Source organism: Pelodiscus sinensis, chromosome 20 (genome assembly GCF_052426305.1).
Source record: "Pelodiscus sinensis isolate ZL-2025 chromosome 20, ASM5242630v1, whole genome shotgun sequence".
NCBI classification, from domain to species: Eukaryota; Metazoa; Chordata; order Testudines; family Trionychidae; genus Pelodiscus; species Pelodiscus sinensis.
This window is the reverse complement of record NC_143071.1, coordinates 22,557,490-22,574,638: the sequence shown is the minus strand read 5'-3', so window position 1 is coordinate 22,574,638 and position 17,149 is coordinate 22,557,490. Positions and strand designations below refer to the sequence as shown.

The following is a 17,149-nucleotide window of genomic DNA, read 5'->3' as shown; positions in this document are numbered from 1 at the left end:
TGTCCAGGAGAAGGTCATTGCATCTCCCGCTGCTTCCCCATTTGGTAACACGGAAGGGCGGTCAGGTTCGTCACCCATGTCACCAAGTTTTTCACCTCCAGGCATGGTTTCTCAGTGGTTCACTTCAATAGAAACAACATTTCTATCAAGTCAAACAAATTTTATTGAACAGTCACAGACTAACAACCAGAAAGTCCTATCTGTATAAGTGGTGAAGATTCTCACTTTGGTCTGAACAAAAATGTTTGAACCCATCAATGGTATCAGTTTCTGACATTTTGGAATGCCTTCTAGAATTGAAACAGTCGGGCCTTTTATTTAGCTCCTTTAAGGTTCACTTTGCAACTATAACAGCCTTTCATCAGCTCATTGCCAACAAATTTGTCTTCACTCATCCAACGACCAAGTGCTTCCTTAAGGACATGCAGAATACTTACCCACCTATCAAACCTCCAGTCCCAGCCTGGGACCTCTGTTTAGTGCTCTGAGCCCTCACCCATAGGCCTTTTGAATCCATGGTGACATGCACCACCTTTCTATGGAAGCGGCCTTATTGGTGGTCATCACATCAGCCAGGAAGGTGAAATTGGTGCACTTATGGTGGAACCCCCCCGCCCCACACACACACAGTATTCCATAATGACCAAATGGTTCTTCATCCTCACCCAAAGTTTTTCCCAAAGGTTCCCACCCCATTTCACTGTAATGAACCCATAATCCTACCTGTCTTCTTTCTGAAGATACATGCCAATGCTAAAGAGGCTATATGTCACGCACTCGATGTACTCAGAGTGATTGCATTTTATCTGGATAAGACTAAGAAAATCCACAAGTCACCTAGACTGCTCATTTCTACTAAAGAGAGATCCCTGGATGTGCCAGTTTCCACCCAGAGACTATCCAGATGGATAGTGGACCGCATCAGACTAGTCTACTCCATCTTTGGCCGAGATCTTCCTTTGCAACTACATGCACTCTCTACAAGAGCCATGGAGGCGTCTACAGCCTATCTGAATAACATATCTCTAATAGACATCTGCAGATCCACTACATGGTCTTCTGTTCATATGTTCGCTAGATATTATGCCCTTGATACTTACCTGTCCCATGGCACCTGGTTTGGGCACACCATTCTAGCTATTGTGCATGATACCGACTAGCCAAAGCACCTGCCTCTGATCACGGATACTGCTCTATAATCACCTATGGTGGAGCACCCACAGAGACACTCCTCAAAGAAGACGAGAGGATTACTCACCCTCTGTAGTAACAGAGGTTCTTTGAGGTGGTTGCCCTGTGGGTGCTCCACCACCGACCTTTCCTCCCCTCTGCTTCAGACATAGTTGTTTCAGACATAGTTCTTCTGAGGCAGTGAAGGAACATACACAATAGCGGCACTGCACATGCCATCTGCTCCACATGTGCTGCCTACCGGAGGGCACTGCTACCAAAAATCTCTGACTAGGCACACACTGACATCCCGGACACCTAAGGTGGAACGCCCATAGGGACAAGCATCTCAAAGAGCCTCCGTTACTGCTCAGGGGGTATGTCTACACTACCCCGCTAGTTCGAACTAGCGGGGTAATGTATGCATACCGCACTTGCTAATGAAGCGGGATTTGAATTTCCCGGGCTTCATTAGCATAAGCGGGGAGCCGCCATTTTTAAATCCCCGCTGCTTTGAACCCCGTGTAGCACGGCTACACGGGGCTCGAACTAGGTAGTTCGGACTAGGGTCCTATTCCGAACTACCGTTACTCCTCGTGAAACGAGGTGTACCGGTAGTTCGGAATAGGCACCCTAGTCCGAACTACCTAGTTCGAGCCCCGTGTAGCCGCGCTACACGGGGTTCGAAGCAGCGGGGATTTAAAAATGGCGGCTCCCCGCTTATGCTAATGAAGCCCGGGAAATTCAAATCCCGGGCTTCATTAGCAAGTGCGGTATGCATACATTACCCTCCTAGTTCGAACTAGGAGGGTAGTGTAGACATACCCAGGGTGAGTGACTTTCTCTTCCCCTTTCTGCTCAAAATGTCATACATACCTCCAATTCTCCTGCCCCACAACCCAAATCTCCTCTACCAGCCCAGAAGCCAGACCATTCATCCCAATCTTCACATAATGAACCTGAATGTGTGGTTCCTCAATGGCTTTCTGCACAAGAACTAGGTCTCTAAACAGGTTCAACATGAGCACAGAGCACCCATAAAACATTCCTTCAGAAGTGGAAAAGGTTCTCGGAATGGTGTTCACATTGACACTCTAACCTGTCTACATCTCCATTACCTTTGATCTTGGAATATTTGTTGCACCTTAAGCAAGCTGGTCTTGCACTGGGCTCCATCAAAGTACAACTTCCTGCTATTACAACCTTTCATCTCAAAGTAGACGATACTTCAATATTTGAATACCCTCTTACAAAGAGGTTCATCAAAGGCCTGCAAGCACTTTACCCAGATGTAGTTCCACCAGCACAACTTTGGGACTGCCACCTGATTTTAAATACTCTCGCCAAATCTCTGTTTGAGCCAATGGCTACATGTTTCTTTTTGCACCTCTCTATAAAAGTAGTTTTTCTAAGAGACATTATATCTACAAGACGTGTAGGAAGAAATTGCACCACTAATGGCAGACCCCTGTATGCTAACTTTTTCAAAGACAAGGTGATCTAACACACACATCCTGAGTTTTTATCAAAGGTTCAATTGTCTTTTCACCTGAATCACACCTACACTTACCTACCTTTTTTCCGAAACTTCACACTAACATGTTTGAATCAATCATGCACACACTAGACTTACACAGGGCAACTTTGTGTTTATTTACAATGAAGAAGGCCATTCAGGACTTCTCCTAAATTGTTTGTCTCCATAGTGAATCACAATAAAGGCAAAGCCATCTCAGCTCAGTGACTCTCTCACTGGATTTTGGACTCTAAAAGACTTTACTACTCTTTATCAGCTGTTAATCCTCCTGACAATATAAGAGCACATTCAGCCAGAGCCATGTTTACTTCAGTGGCATTTCTCCAAAAAATCCCTATAGCAGACCTTTGCACAGCTGCTACTTGGTCATCAGAACATATGTTCACAAAGCACTATGCACTTTCTTAAGGACCTTTCTCCAATCTCAAATTTCCTAAGACTATCTTATCTACTGTGTTCATGCCAGATCTAAAGTCCGTACATCCTTAGATACAGCTTTGTAGTCACCAAGGGTGTGTCTAGACTACAGAGTTTTGTCGACGAAAGTGGACTTTTGTCGACAAAACTATACCTGCGTCCACACTGCCTTTGAGTTATGTCGACATAAAGTCGACAAAACTCAGCAGTTTTGTCGACGTATGTAAACCTCATTCTATGAGGAATAACTCCTTTGTCAATGTAGTTCTGTGGACAAAATAGCAGTGTGGACGCAGGGGAAAAGTTATGTCGACATGAAAGGGAGAACCCCTGGTGGACACTCCTGCCACAGCTTGCAACTCTATTGTTCCTGGCCGTAGCCATCTTTAAAAGGCACAGGCACCCAGGAGCAGCACTCTGGCAGCAAGCGAGCTCCAGAGCAGACCAGGGCTGTACTGCTCAGTTCAGGTCGAGCTATGTCACAGGGACAAGCCCCCCAAGATCCCTCTGGCCCTTCCAGGGAATCATTCACCCGGGAACCCCGGGGCACCAAGCGCCGGGCACCCTCCTGGTCAGGGCCAGAGATAAAAGCCCTCCTGGGCCTCTGGGCTGAGGAGGACTCCCTACAGGCCATGCACTCCACGAAGAGGCAGAATGCAGACATCTATGCCCGAATGGCAGAAGAGCTGGCCAAACAAGGCCACCATCCCCGCACACTGGAGCAGGTCAGAGCCAAAGTAAAGGAGCTGAGGCAGGGGTATGTCCGGGCCCGTGAGCAGAGCTCCCGCTCCGGGGAAAGGCCGCACTCCTGTGAGCACTACGAGGACCTGGACAGAATCCTGGGGGCAAGAGATCCTCTGCCTCCTGAGAGGCTCGTGGAGTCTGGCCTGGAGACCCCGGTTCTACAGCGGCCGGAACACCTGCTGGAGGACCAGGAGCACCAGGAGGAGGAAGAAGAGGAGGAGGACGGCACCCAGGAGCCAGGCACCCAGACACAGGAGGCCTCCCAGACCACCTCGGACCCCGGGGAGGGAACATCAGGTGAGTGCTATGAGAGTCCAACACGGACAGGGCAGGGCAGGGTAGGGCAGGCGGGAGCAAAGGGGACGGTGCAGTGCTGTGACATGTCATGCTGAGCACGGCCCGGGGGGAGGGAGGGAGCACACCCATGGCTGCCCTCAGGGAGGACCGTGCTACCTCCCTGCACCCACACGGCTGCTAGGCACTGCCTGTTCCTGCAGGCAGGGATGCCACATGCAGGCATGGGCTGGAAACGCTGGGACAGCCTCACAGCTGCAGGCCTCTCAGCACTCTGTGGGACCCCCGACCGTGGCCCGACACTCATCCGTGCTGCTCAGCCGTGGGGGATGCGTGGGGGGGGGGGGGGTACAACGCTGGCCTGCACACCGCCTGGGCCAGGCTGCGCCATGCCTTACTGAGACACACATGAGCAGCCTCTGACCCTAGCACAGGCACTGCCTGCTGAGAAGAAGGAGGGCATGCCCTCCCAGGGAAAGAGTGAGCATGCATGACTGACGACTTTTCCCTCTTGTCCTTCACAGCCGGACCAGCTGACCAGGAGGGGGACGCCCCGCCTGCCCGACCACCCAGACGGCCGCAGGGCACCCATAGGCAGTGGCGCAGCTACTTAGAGCTTGTGCGCCAGCACGTTGGAGTCCCCCCCTTCTGTGGCATCCCGCACGCGCAGCCGGGCGCGACAAGGCTGCCAGAGCCAAAGCAGCAGGAGCTCGGCCTCCAGGCAGCCCCCTCAGCCCTGAGCCTCTCTCCCCCCTTCCAAGTTCACATTCCCCCTACCCACCAGTGACACAAACTGAGGGACGCATTTTTTTTAAGCACTTTATTTTCTAAAACAAACATGTTTATTTTATTTTTTCTCTGAATCCAAGAGTTATTTATTTTCATTTGTTAAACAAAACAGTTAAATAAAGTATACTCTATTTTTCACCATCACCTGTCTCCATTCTCAGAACAGTCGGGAATTTGCGAGAATAAGTCAGGCAGGTCTTTCCAGAGCCAATTAAGACAGTCTGATTAGCACACCTGGAGCCAAGTAAGAACCAGATAGTACTGGTTAAAAAATCTTCCCTTCTGTTAGATCATTGCGTGCAAGGAACCGGGTTAAGAAGGCACTATGGAAGGTTCAACCCTATCAGGAACCAAGAGAAAGGACTTGTCCTAAGGAAGGTGCTGGAAACAGCTGTTGGAAGTGGCTCAGAGAATTGTAACTTTCACGCTGCGGATACAGAGGACATTACAAACAGGTGCTATGACAGGGTCCTGGGCTGGAAGCCAGATTACAGAGTGGGCCCAAGTGCCTCCCATTCTCCAATTTCCTGCTCTACACGGGAGAGTTGATCCAGACTGCGTATCACATCACAGCGGAAGGACTAATTTGGGGAAGTCTGACATGTCCCTGAACCACTCAGTGGGGCAACAGAGACTGTGGGGTTTGGTCTCCTCTCTTTTTCCCATGCTGGCCAAACATGAGGGTGGCTAAATACATGGCAAGTTTGTGCCTTTAGGGCAAGTGTCTAAACCAAGGCCTGCTCTGGGGTGACCAGTCCCTCTGAAAGCAAAGGACCCAAAAAGGCAGAGAAGGAGCTTTGTCACAGTTATATATACATTCATCTCCATCCACAGTTGCTATTGCTTGGATAGGCTGACAAGTATATTATAAAATCCAGATCGAACAGTTAGATCTTTTGGATCTAACTTTAATTCTGATGTCTGAAGATTTACATTATCTGAAGGGAAATCCAAAATTTGTCTTCTGCATGAGCACCAACACCCTTGCCACTATGACACCAGGTTTCTTTTCTTTTATATAACTGACGAAGTCTGCTTCACTATATCGTGCTTTCTATAACATTTCATTCATGGTTGGAGGAAGCCGGTTGCCTGGTTTGTATTTGCACACAATGTAGTTGGAATTGCTTATTCTGCGGCAAGTACCATTTTTCCCATCATTCTTAGTTGCTTCTTTGCTGGTTCTGCAGGGTCATCCCCAACATCTCAGAATGCCACGCTGCCTTCATCGAGTGCCTGGCCGCTTAGTGCCTCCGGCTACAATAGCTCTTTCAGCAGCATTGCATCCACACCTAGCATTGCAGGTACGAGAAATGGCCTTTCTACTTTCTGCATCCCTCTCCACACCCAAAGAGCAAAGACCTCAAAAAAGTGCTTTCCACTGGTTGTTACAGTAATTGATATCTTTTGGGCAGTGTGCTACTCCCACTGGAAGTTCTGCAGTGTTAAGCATTTTAACCAGGTGACTAGAGCAGTGGATATCTGACAAGTGCACTAATAAAAACCATATTCAGCCCACTTCATGTCATGATGCTACATTTCTTTTGGCATTCATACTTTTGAGCAAAAATAAACTTTGTTGAAACTGAGAGAGAATTTTCTCTGCAAGACATCAGTGGTAACATTGCTGGATCTTACCACGAAAGGTTGATCTGGAAGCTATTGCTAGTAAATTCAGTTTTAATACTGAACCGTTTTCAGGCCCTATTGATACATAGGAAATAGTACAGAAGTAGCTCAAGGAGCTATTTTATTTTTTTTTAATTAGAAAGCTAAATAGGAATAAGTTTGGGTATGTCTAGACTACAGCAGTAATTCGAACTAACTTAATTCGAATTAGTTAAATTGAAATAAGCTAATTCGAATTAGTGCATCTAGACCTAAAAACTAATTTGAATTAGTGTTTTGCTAATTCGAAATAGCATGTCCACATTGAGTGGACCCTGAACTGAAGTTAAGGCTGGCCGGAACCAGTGCCAGCAGGGCATCAGGTTAGGGCTTAGATTGTGGAGCTGCTGCCTCAGGCTAGCCAAGGGCTGTGCTTAAAGGGACCCGACCCCCACCCCGGACAGACAGTTCTCAGGGTTCCCCACTTGCTTGTCTAACTCAATGAGGGACAGTAAAGCAGCCCTGTCTTGGAGTGCCCTGAGTGCCCACACTCGGCACATCACAGCACTCGGCCATCAGCCTGGCTGCACTTGCCACAGGCTGCCATCTGGTGGGGTCAATCAAGGGACTGTCAGGATCCAGGAGGCCCTGCAGGAGAGCTTCCACCCCGAGGAGCCCACAGAGCCACCTCAGTCCTCCCCATCGGGGGCTCGTTCCCCATTTCTCCCTCACTTCCTTCCACTTACCTCTCCCTAACCCCCCTTCCTGATGTAAAAAATAAAGGACATGTGTGTTCAAAAATAGAAACTCTCTGTATTTAACAAAACGGGAGGCGGGGGAGATTAACCTCTGGGGAGACTGGGAAAAGGAGGTGGGAGAGGGGAGGAGAGAGGATGGAAGAGGGGAGGAGGAAACCTGGGAGGAGGGAGCTGGAAGGGGCAAGCCAGGGGGAAAAGGAGGGGAAGTATAAAACTATGGTACGCCATATCTTCAGTACTGTGTACAGATATGGTTTCCTCACCTCAAAAAAGATATTTTGGCCTTGGAAAGGGTTCAGAAAAGTGCAACTAAAATGATTAGGGGTTTGGAACAGGTCCCATATGAAGAGAGGCTAAAGAGACTGGGACTTTTCAGCTTAGAAAAGAGGAGACTGAGGGGGGATATGATAGAGGTCTATAAAATCATGAGTGGTGTGGAGAGGGTGCATAAAGAAAAGTTCTTCATTAGTTCCCATAATATAAGGACTAGAGGACACCAAATGAAATGAATGGGTAGCAGGCTTAAAACTAAAAGAAGAAAGTTCTTCTTCACACAGCGCATAGTCAGCCTGTGGAACTCCTTGCCACAGGAGGCTGTGAAGGCTAGAACTATAACAGAGTTTAAAGAGAAGTTAGATAAATTCATGGAGGTTGGGTCCATGGAGTGCTATTAGCCAGGGGGTAGGAATGGTGTCCCTGGCCTCTGTTTGTGGAAGGCTGGAGATGGATGTCACAAGACAAATTGCTTGGTCATTGGCTTCGGTCCATCCCCTCCGGGGTAGCTGGTGCTGGCCGCTGTCGGCAGACAGGCTACTGAGCTAGATGGACCTTTGGTCTGACTCAGTACGGCCGTTCTTATGTTCTAAGCTCAGGGTCGGGGGTCTCACTGGACCAACTTGATTTTCATGTGAACCTGCTCCTGGGTTGGCATGTGGCCTTTGGTGGCCAGGCTGGCAGCTATCCTGCCCTAGACGGCCACTTTCCTGTGCCTAGTGTGGAGATTGTGGACGTTGGAGGCCTTCTCCCAAACCTGGATGAGGTCCATGATCTTTGCACTAGACCAGGCGGGTGCCCGCCTCTTGCAGCCCCGGGCAGGCTCCTGGGAGCCACCAGCCTGGTCCTGGGAAGAGGCAGAGGGCTGGGTGGCAGCGGGTGGCTGGCTTATGCTGTGCCAGGTGCAGGGTCTGCTGGCTGGGTGCTGGCAGGCTTGCAACTGGCACAAGCACTGTAGCCAGACCGTGCCCCTTTAAGGGCTCCGGGATCGGGAGGGGGGCAGAAGAGTTTCCGTGGTTTGGTCCAGAGTGGCCACCAGGGCAAGCTGGGAAGGGCTAGCCTCCAACTAGTTCGAATTAAGTGGCTACCCAGCCCTTAATTCGAACTACTTAATTCGAACCAGGCGTTAGTCTTCGTAGAATGAGGTTTACCTAGTTTGAGTTAAACACTCCGCTAGTTCGATGTAAATTCGAACTAGCGGTTTGTATGTGTAGCCTCTATTAAAGTTAATTTGAACTAACTGCTGTTAGTTCAAATTAACTTTGTAGTGTAGACATACCCTTTATGTTTTGCCGCTCCCTTTAGTTAAGTAGTTGCTATAAAGTTCTAACCCCAGTATTGTTGGAATTCTTTGAATCTAGCAAACTCATGATATGCAAGCTGTAGAAAAACTTTTAAAATTTCCAAATTTAAATACTGCCACAGTAATTTTTCACTGATGTTAAAAAATTTCTAACAGGAAACAAATGCAAAGTGATGCAATCCTTTCTGCCTGAATTTGCAGACAGTCCCAAAAAATGTGACTTGCCCGTTCATCTCAATGGGCTCTTAATTCTGAAGCCTAAAGATAACAATTCAAATAGTGGGTTGAACTCAGGGCCAGATTAAGATCTTTAGAGGCCCTAAGCACTGAAAAGGTTATGGTGCCCCACCATATGTAATTCAAAATAAAAACAATACTATACCGTAAAATCTCTTTGTGTGTGTGAGTGAGTGTGTGTGTGTGTGTGTGTGTGTGTGCGCGCGCGCGCCCCTGCTTTGCTGGTGTCCTAAGACCATGCTTAGTCTACCTATTGGGTAATCCAGCCCTGGTTGTACCCACGAAAGCTCATGATACCATCTACGTGTTTTGTTAGTCTTTAAAGTGCTACCCGGACTATTTGTTGTTTTTTAAGTTTTTCCTGTTACAGACTAACTCGGCTACCCCTCTGAAGAATTCAAATATTAACCATAATGTTTACTATTTTACTACTACAGTTAATATGGTTATCCCCTAATCCCAAATTGTCTTCCGTATCTTCCCAACTATTGGATTCCTTAACGCAGTTGCTTAAATCTCCAACTTCCCCCTTACAACTTATTGCAATGCAATTAAGTATTACTGATACAAAATCTTAAAGTACTGAAAGCAGGAAATGTGAAGCCAGTGTAATAAAATAATGTAAAAATACCCTCTCTACAAATTGCTTTTTTTACAGTCTTTAACGATATATTTGAGAGTTTGTGTGCATCTGTCTATACATGTCTGTCCGTTTGTTCAAGAATTCCTATTAAACGGTACCAGTTCTACATCACTTAAAGCAGAATAAAGGTTTGGACTTGGCAGGAAAATGGGATGTGCCTGGAATGGGATTTACTTCTCATAAAACCATACAGTAAAGAAACAGAATCACTGGGCAGGAGAAAAGGGCGGTCTGGGGGCTCATTCCCCTTTCCCCTTCTAGAATTGCTCCAGATCTGAGCCTCTCACAAAAACCCCAAGTGCCCTTTGCAGGGGGGAGGCTGAAATTCCCTCTACCCCAATTCATATGAGAATATTGCTTCCTCCCTACCCTGGGTTTGTACAGGAACATTGCTGGCGGTTCTCCTTCATCAGGGAGCAAGGGGAAAGTGCACAGTTTGCTTCATTCCTCTCTCTGGCTGGGGGAGTGCAAGGGACAGATGAACCCAGACCTGCCTCACTTGGGGGACATGAACCTCTCCCTTGGCTGTGCCTGCTGAAGCTGCAGCAGCCATGGAAAGGTGCTTATCAAGCTGCTGGTATGAAAGAGGGCTGGTGTAGTCCTCTCTTACTGGGGCAACCTGCATACTCAGCTCCTCATCCCTAGCCCCACCCCAGTGATTTTCATAGAGCAAGTACATCTTTATTTATTTTCCAAAAAACAGAAATTAACTGAGTTAAAGACTCAAGTGGTGCCAAGTAAATCTTCTAGTATTTGATAAATTAGAAACCTCATCTTAATTTAAAAGAAACTTGAACACTCTTGGACATTAGTGTACGATTTAGGTTCAAGGTGCCACAAAGCTAAAGGACCTTGAAATATTCTGTTATTAGAAGGGGAAAGTAATGGCTTACTTATCCCTTAATTTTATCTGCCATGCATTTTTGTGTGTGCTGTTACATCCTATCTGCATGCAAACATCATAAAATCAGTGCCATGGTAACCTCTAACTTACTAATCCATGTTCATCATATGTTAAATTGCAGGGCCAGCTGCTGCTACTAGTTCTAAAATTAGACTTTCAAATTTCTTTTCTCAAGCTGTTACTTGAACAGTATTATCAACTTCCTTATTGTCACTGTACTTTGAACAAAAATAGGAGCCTAACGGGCCTCTCACTTTACACCAGTTTAGCTTCTTGACATCAGTAGAGTTGCTCTTGATATACATAAGTATTAATTAGAGAAGGAGAATCAGGTTCTATATCTTTGGTGTTTGTGTAGCTAGCTAAAAGACAGGCATATGTTAAACTTCCACACAGTGAAATGATCATTTGACATTGTGCATTTTGTATGGTAGTGTCTGAATTGAGTAGGTCCTGTTTGGGTTAATGATATCTAAATGCTAATGTGTCCTTTTTATTTTAAAGTTTGTATTTAAAATGTATAGATTTAGGTCATTTGATAAATCTCTGGTTGGAATAAAATAATTGTGAAATAAATATAATGATATAAATATAAATATAAATGACAGTAGACTATAGAGCATAACAAAGTGGTCAACCAAATGTTGTAAGAATTGTGATATATTGGACTTCTCATGAAGATTGTTAGTGTTTCAAAGAGAAACTTATAAAAGACTCTGTACACCTTATGCATTTGTCTTTGAAATTTCAGTAGCATATGAATAGGAAATGTTGTCCTCTCCACCTCTTCTGGAATAACTCATCTGTGTGCCAATTTCTGTGTTTTAAATAAGTGGTTCCTCCTTTTTGAGTGCAAAGAATATAAACTTAATTATTTTAATAATTTTTGCTAAATAACTTTGAACATATACAACAATTTTATTACGAGATTTCAGCTAGTCAAACATATTCTCTAGTCTTGTTTTATGATCATTTGTCCTTCTATCAGAAAGAGAAGTGTTCGGCGCTCCACTACCAAGTGGACAGTAATAATAAATGTTAGATACTCATAGATTACAATTAATGAATAGCCTTGAGGATCACCTCTTTACTTCATAAAGGGTGTGTCTAGACTACATGGCTCCGTCGACAGAGCCATGTAAACTAGTTTATTGACATAGTCAATGAAGCATAGTCAAGTTTCACGAGGCATAAGGGAGCAGTCGACAAAGGCTTCTCTTGTCAACCGCACTGCATCTAGACTGCCGCACTGCGCTGCATCAGCTGATTGTTGGCACAGTGGGGCGGCCATTTTTATTTTAATGAAGTGGAAATTATTTAAATCCCCACTTCATTTACTATGTCGGGTAAACTAGTTTACATGGCTCCGTCGACGGAGCCATGTAGTCTAGACACACCCAAATTGTTCACATTTTTTAACCTGCTTACCAAAAATGTGTGAATTATGTTTCTCTGTTGCAGGTAAATTATCAGACATCAAGTCTACTTGGTCCTCTGGCCCAATCTCTCACACACAAGCGTCTTTATCCCATGAACTATGGAAGGTACCCAGAAACACTACTGCTCCTACAAGACCACCTCCAGGTTTAACAAACACCAAGCCATCATCTACCTGGGGTGCCAGCCCACTGGGTTGGACCAGCTCTTACTCTTCTGGTATTCCTCTGACTCCTATATTTTATAATATTGCAATGCTCTTTTTATTATTATTATAAGTGGGAAATAATTTTACTACAACAGGGGGACTTGTTTATAGTATTCATTTTTTTACATATCTTAAGAGACCTTTTTCTTTTGCAGCGAGTGTTTTTCTGTGAATTGTTATAAATTGTTATAAATCAGTAGACTTTATTACACAGAATACATATCCAGTGTTTAATTTGTGCCAGGGCTTGCCAGGACTAATCCCCGGCACCCCTAGGGTTGGTGATCATACCCCAAGAACCTCTTTCATTACAAATTAAGCACAGTACATATCTATAGCAGGGATGCAAGTCTTCCAGAACCTGATTATTCCATGTTGTATGATGAATACAATTGAAGGGATGGTAGGGCTTCCAGACAGTGTGTATAACTTCTTTCAAGTACAATCTGTTTATTTGGCTGTCATAATTTTGTTTCTACAGCTATGTGCTCTGTGTTTATAAAAAAATCTGGATCAGAAATAAATATCACTGCTAATAACTATTTTTATCAACCATCTTCCCAAAAATTTTGGAATTAAATATTCTGCCCAGCTGTCAAAGGTTGTCACATCCATTTTTTGCAGGCAAAATCCCACATGAGAGCCACAGCATGCTGATAAGATTTTATCTGCATCCTCCATACTTTCACCAAAGTTTTAGAGGTACTGCAGTTTTTCAAATGCCACTAGAAAATGTCATCTCCATATCTTTTAAGGTGTCACCTGCTGACTAAATCCAGTGTAACCTGAAGGTTTTTGGTAAAATACTAGCTTTTGCCAATATAGTGTCAAAGTAGTCACCTACGAAAGAGATGATGGCAAGAAAGGGAGAAATCCCACTGCTCCTTCAGAGTCAACTTGACACATTCTAATCATGGAGCTCCCTCTTTTCATGCCATGTAAGAAAAGAAAAGAGGATGGAGATAAATTGCTTATTGGATTGTTAATGAATATGTTTACAATAGCGGTTGTGTTGCTAGTGTGTTGCATCTTACACACTCTTTACTCCTGATGAGTCTGATTGTTGTAATGTGCTCTCACTATAATACTAAATTGTTCCCTTTCTGGATTTATGATAGGTTCTGCCTGGAGTACTGACAGCTCAGGAAGAACAAGCAGCTGGCTGGTTCTACGTAACCTCACACCCCAGGTAAGGAGAATAGTATGTTTGACTACACAAAGAACCAGATGGTAGAAAGAATGCTTATCAGCTGTGGTAATTTTAGTCTATTGCAATGAGTGTATATAATATTCATCTATGTACCAATAACAGTAGTTGTGATGGAATCCCTGGGATGCAGCCTGGGACCACTGTGCTCCCTTAACTCTCCAGCCTGGGCTGTCTCTCACGCTGCATTGCTAGTGACAAGCAACAAAGCCCTCCTGGCAAGATGAGCAGTGCAAAAGGTTCACCACTTCATCATTGGAAAGTGCCTACATACCAGCCTTTGTAAACCTGAGCAAATTGACAAACACTTTGGGCAAAGTCAGTAGAAAAGATAACCAATACAAGTTTATTGACTCTGGAAGATAATTTTAAGTGACTATGCATATTTTAAGTGACTATATGTGATACTCAAAAAGTCAAAGTGGTTACCAAAAGAAAGTAAAATATAAGCACACTGTAAATTCTCAACCCTTTTAGACTGGGTAACCTCTAGATTAAGCTGTTTTTCTCACCCCACCGGATTTTGTGATTCTTAATATAGAAGTTTGTCCCTTAAACTTAAGCCACTCTCCTCAATTGGAGTCCTCAAGCTTCTGAGTGGCCTTGTTGCTGTTTTCTATCTTTATTCCATGCACTTGGAAAACACAAGTCCAGACATGTCTGGTGGGCATGGTGAGTCACTGAATTATAGCTCTCTTGTTGGACAATGGCTGTTGATGGTTGTTTGACACCCACCTTGTGTAGCAAGACTACTTTCCTTGTTGTTGTCTCTGGGGAGCTAATATCTGACTGATTCCCCAGTTTACAGCATGTTTTAGTGACAGCCATAAAACATGAGCTCATAACTTCATACGCACTAAAGATGTACATATTTATATAGAATCATGACTTTCAGCCAATCGTAACTTCTTCACTGATACCTCACATAGCATGAGTTGTATGCAGTACCACAATTGTATTTACACGAGGTGCTCCCTCCAGATACAGAGAGTCATGGTAATATGTTGAGAATGATCCATATAATGGTTTTAATGGGAGCCACAGTGGCTTAATAACTAGCACACTGGAATCCCTGCTTCTGTTCCCAACTCTGCTACTGGGCTGCTGAGTGACCTTGGGTAAATCATTTCCCATGTCTGTTCCCCATTAGTAATTATTCTGATCTTTGTAAAGCACTTTTAGATCTGCTGCTGAGCAAATCACACACAAATTCTGAATCTGTATAATTAGCCATTCCAGTGCACATAATTTATTTGTTTAAAAATTCCTTGTGTGGTTGATACTGTGGAGGGCAAATCTAATTTTTGAGGGGATGGGAGAATTACTCTTCTATTTTCCCCAATCTGTCAATTCCTCTACTCCTCTCCATGGTGTAATTCCCATGGAGATGCATAAGACTGAAAGCAGTGGGTGCAGAGACCAGGAGATGTCTTGGAAAAATAAGCTTTATTAATATGAACTATGTAGAAAGAAGTTGAAAAAAATTGCCTCATAAAATAGTGATGCATCTAATTCCATTATTTTAGCTTGTGGGAGGAAACTACACTTGCACTCTAAATTTTTTCCTTTATCATTTAAAGCCTTTTCCATTAACAAACATACTAAGGACAACCACAGAAAAACAAGACCACTTTTTTCTCCCTCTGCAATTAGATTGATGGTTCCACACTTCGGACACTGTGTTTGCAACACGGCCCTTTAATTACATTCCACCTGAACCTGACTCAAGGGAATGCTGTGGTCCGCTACAGTTCCAAGGAAGAAGCAGCCAAGGCCCAGAAGTCTCTGCATATGTATGTTTTCCCTCTTCTTTCCCTTTTTTCTGTGAAGTAGAATCTAGTATAGCATCTGTTCTCCTAAGCGTTAGATTGCTATGGCACTTATTTGCTCTACTAATTTATTGGTTGTGTTTTGGAAATTATCTAATAACAGAAACTGTAGGAGAGCGACATAAAGAGAAGTACCCATGGACTAACTAGATACACTCAAAGTAGTGTATGAAGTGCCACTACATAAATTGATAGTGGGTGTTCACTGTACTGTATTGAGTTCTGCTCACATCATCTCAACAAAGATATAACAGAAATAGGTGGAAACGAAAGACTGTCAACAAAAATTATTAAAATCACGGGGAAAAAATTCATGTGCAAAATAGTAAAAAACTAAAACTGTTTATTTCAAAGAAAAAATAAAAGGGGACATACTACAGATAATCAACATAAGGAATGGTGTAGAAAAGGTAGTTCCTATACTGGTATTTATTTTTGTTTCAAGGGGACTGCCAATGAAACTGAAAAATGTTTAAACTAATGAGAGGTTATCCTAAACATTAAAAAGGCCGTAGGGCAGTTTTTAAACTAAGAGATGGGGAAAAGCCGATTGGTGCGGAGATGCACGTAAATCGGAGGAAGACTTCTCTTAGAGGAGAATCCATTGATAGAGATTCTCTAAGCTGTAGTAAGAAAGAGAGGAGGGGAGAGGACAAACCATGGGCCAGAGCAGACACACAACCGCATTCAAAGGAATCCAATGCATCAGGGAAGGGCAGACAAATAAGCAGTGGCAAATTTTTAAAGTGCTTCTACACAAATGCTAGGAGTCTGACTAATAAGATGGGTGAACTAGAGTACCTCGTATTAAATGAGGAGATTGACATAATAGGCATCACTGAAACCTGGTGGAATGAGGAAAATCTGTTGGACACAATCATACCGGGATATAAAATATATCGAAAGGATAGAGCAGGCCGGGTGGGTGGCGGAGTGGCACTGTATGTGAAAGATAATGTAGAATCAAATGAAATAAAAATATTAAATGAATCAACATGTTCCATAGAATCGCTATGGATAGTAATTCCATGCTCCAATAATAAGAAATTAGCAGTAGGGATATATTACCGACCACCTGACCAGGACAGCAATACTGACATTGAAATGCTGAGGGAGATTAGAGAGGCTACCAAAATAAAGAACTCTATAATAATGGGGGATTTTAATTACCCCCATTTTGACTGGATACATGTCACCTCAGGAAGAGAAGCGGAGATAAAATTTCTCAATGGCTTAAATGACTGCTTCTTCAAGCAGCTGGTTCAGGAACCCACAAGGGGAGAGGCAATTCTCGATTTAGTCCTGAGTGGAGTGCAGGATCAGGTCCAGGAAATAACCGTTACAGGACCGCTTGGGAATAGTGACCATAATATAATAACATTCAACATTCCTGTGGTGGGAAGAACACCAACACCTCAGCAGTCCAGCACCCTGGCATTTAATTTCAAAAAGGGGAATTACACAAAAATGAGGAGGTTAGTTAAACAGAAATTAAAAGGCACAGTGACTAGAGCCAAATCCCTGAAAGCTGCATGGAAACTTTTTAAAGACACCATAATAGAGGCCCAACTTAAATGTATATCCCAAAGTAAAAAACATAGCAAGAGACCTAAAACAGTGTCACCGTGGCTTAACTGCCATGTAAAAGAAGCAGTGAGGGACAAAAAGGTATCTTTTAAGAAGTGGAAGTCCAGTCCTAGTGAGATAAATAGAAAGGAACATAAACACTGTCAAATCAAGTGTAAAAATGTAATAAGAAAAGCAAAAAAAGATTTTGAGAAACAGCTAGCC

The 17,149-nt window shown here is 44.1% G+C and overlaps 1 protein-coding gene across 7 annotated transcripts in view; it reads left to right on the top strand.

The window, feature by feature from the left end:
* The window catches only part of TNRC6C (trinucleotide repeat containing adaptor 6C), a 351,877-nt gene that overhangs the window by 316,532 nt on the left and 18,196 nt on the right, over positions 1 to 17,149 (top strand). For 6 of the 7 annotated variants that reach the window (XM_075903557.2, XM_014573581.4, XM_075903558.2 and 3 more), the window contains 4 exons: positions 6,142 to 6,255; positions 12,139 to 12,333; positions 13,441 to 13,511; positions 15,183 to 15,322. In XM_075903557.2, the coding sequence (XP_075759672.1) occupies positions 6,142 to 6,255; positions 12,139 to 12,333; positions 13,441 to 13,511; positions 15,183 to 15,322 (520 nt within the window). The remainder of the gene's footprint in view (positions 1 to 6,141; positions 6,256 to 12,138; positions 12,334 to 13,440; positions 13,512 to 15,182; positions 15,323 to 17,149) is intronic. The other variant, XM_075903560.2, reaches the window with a different exon arrangement.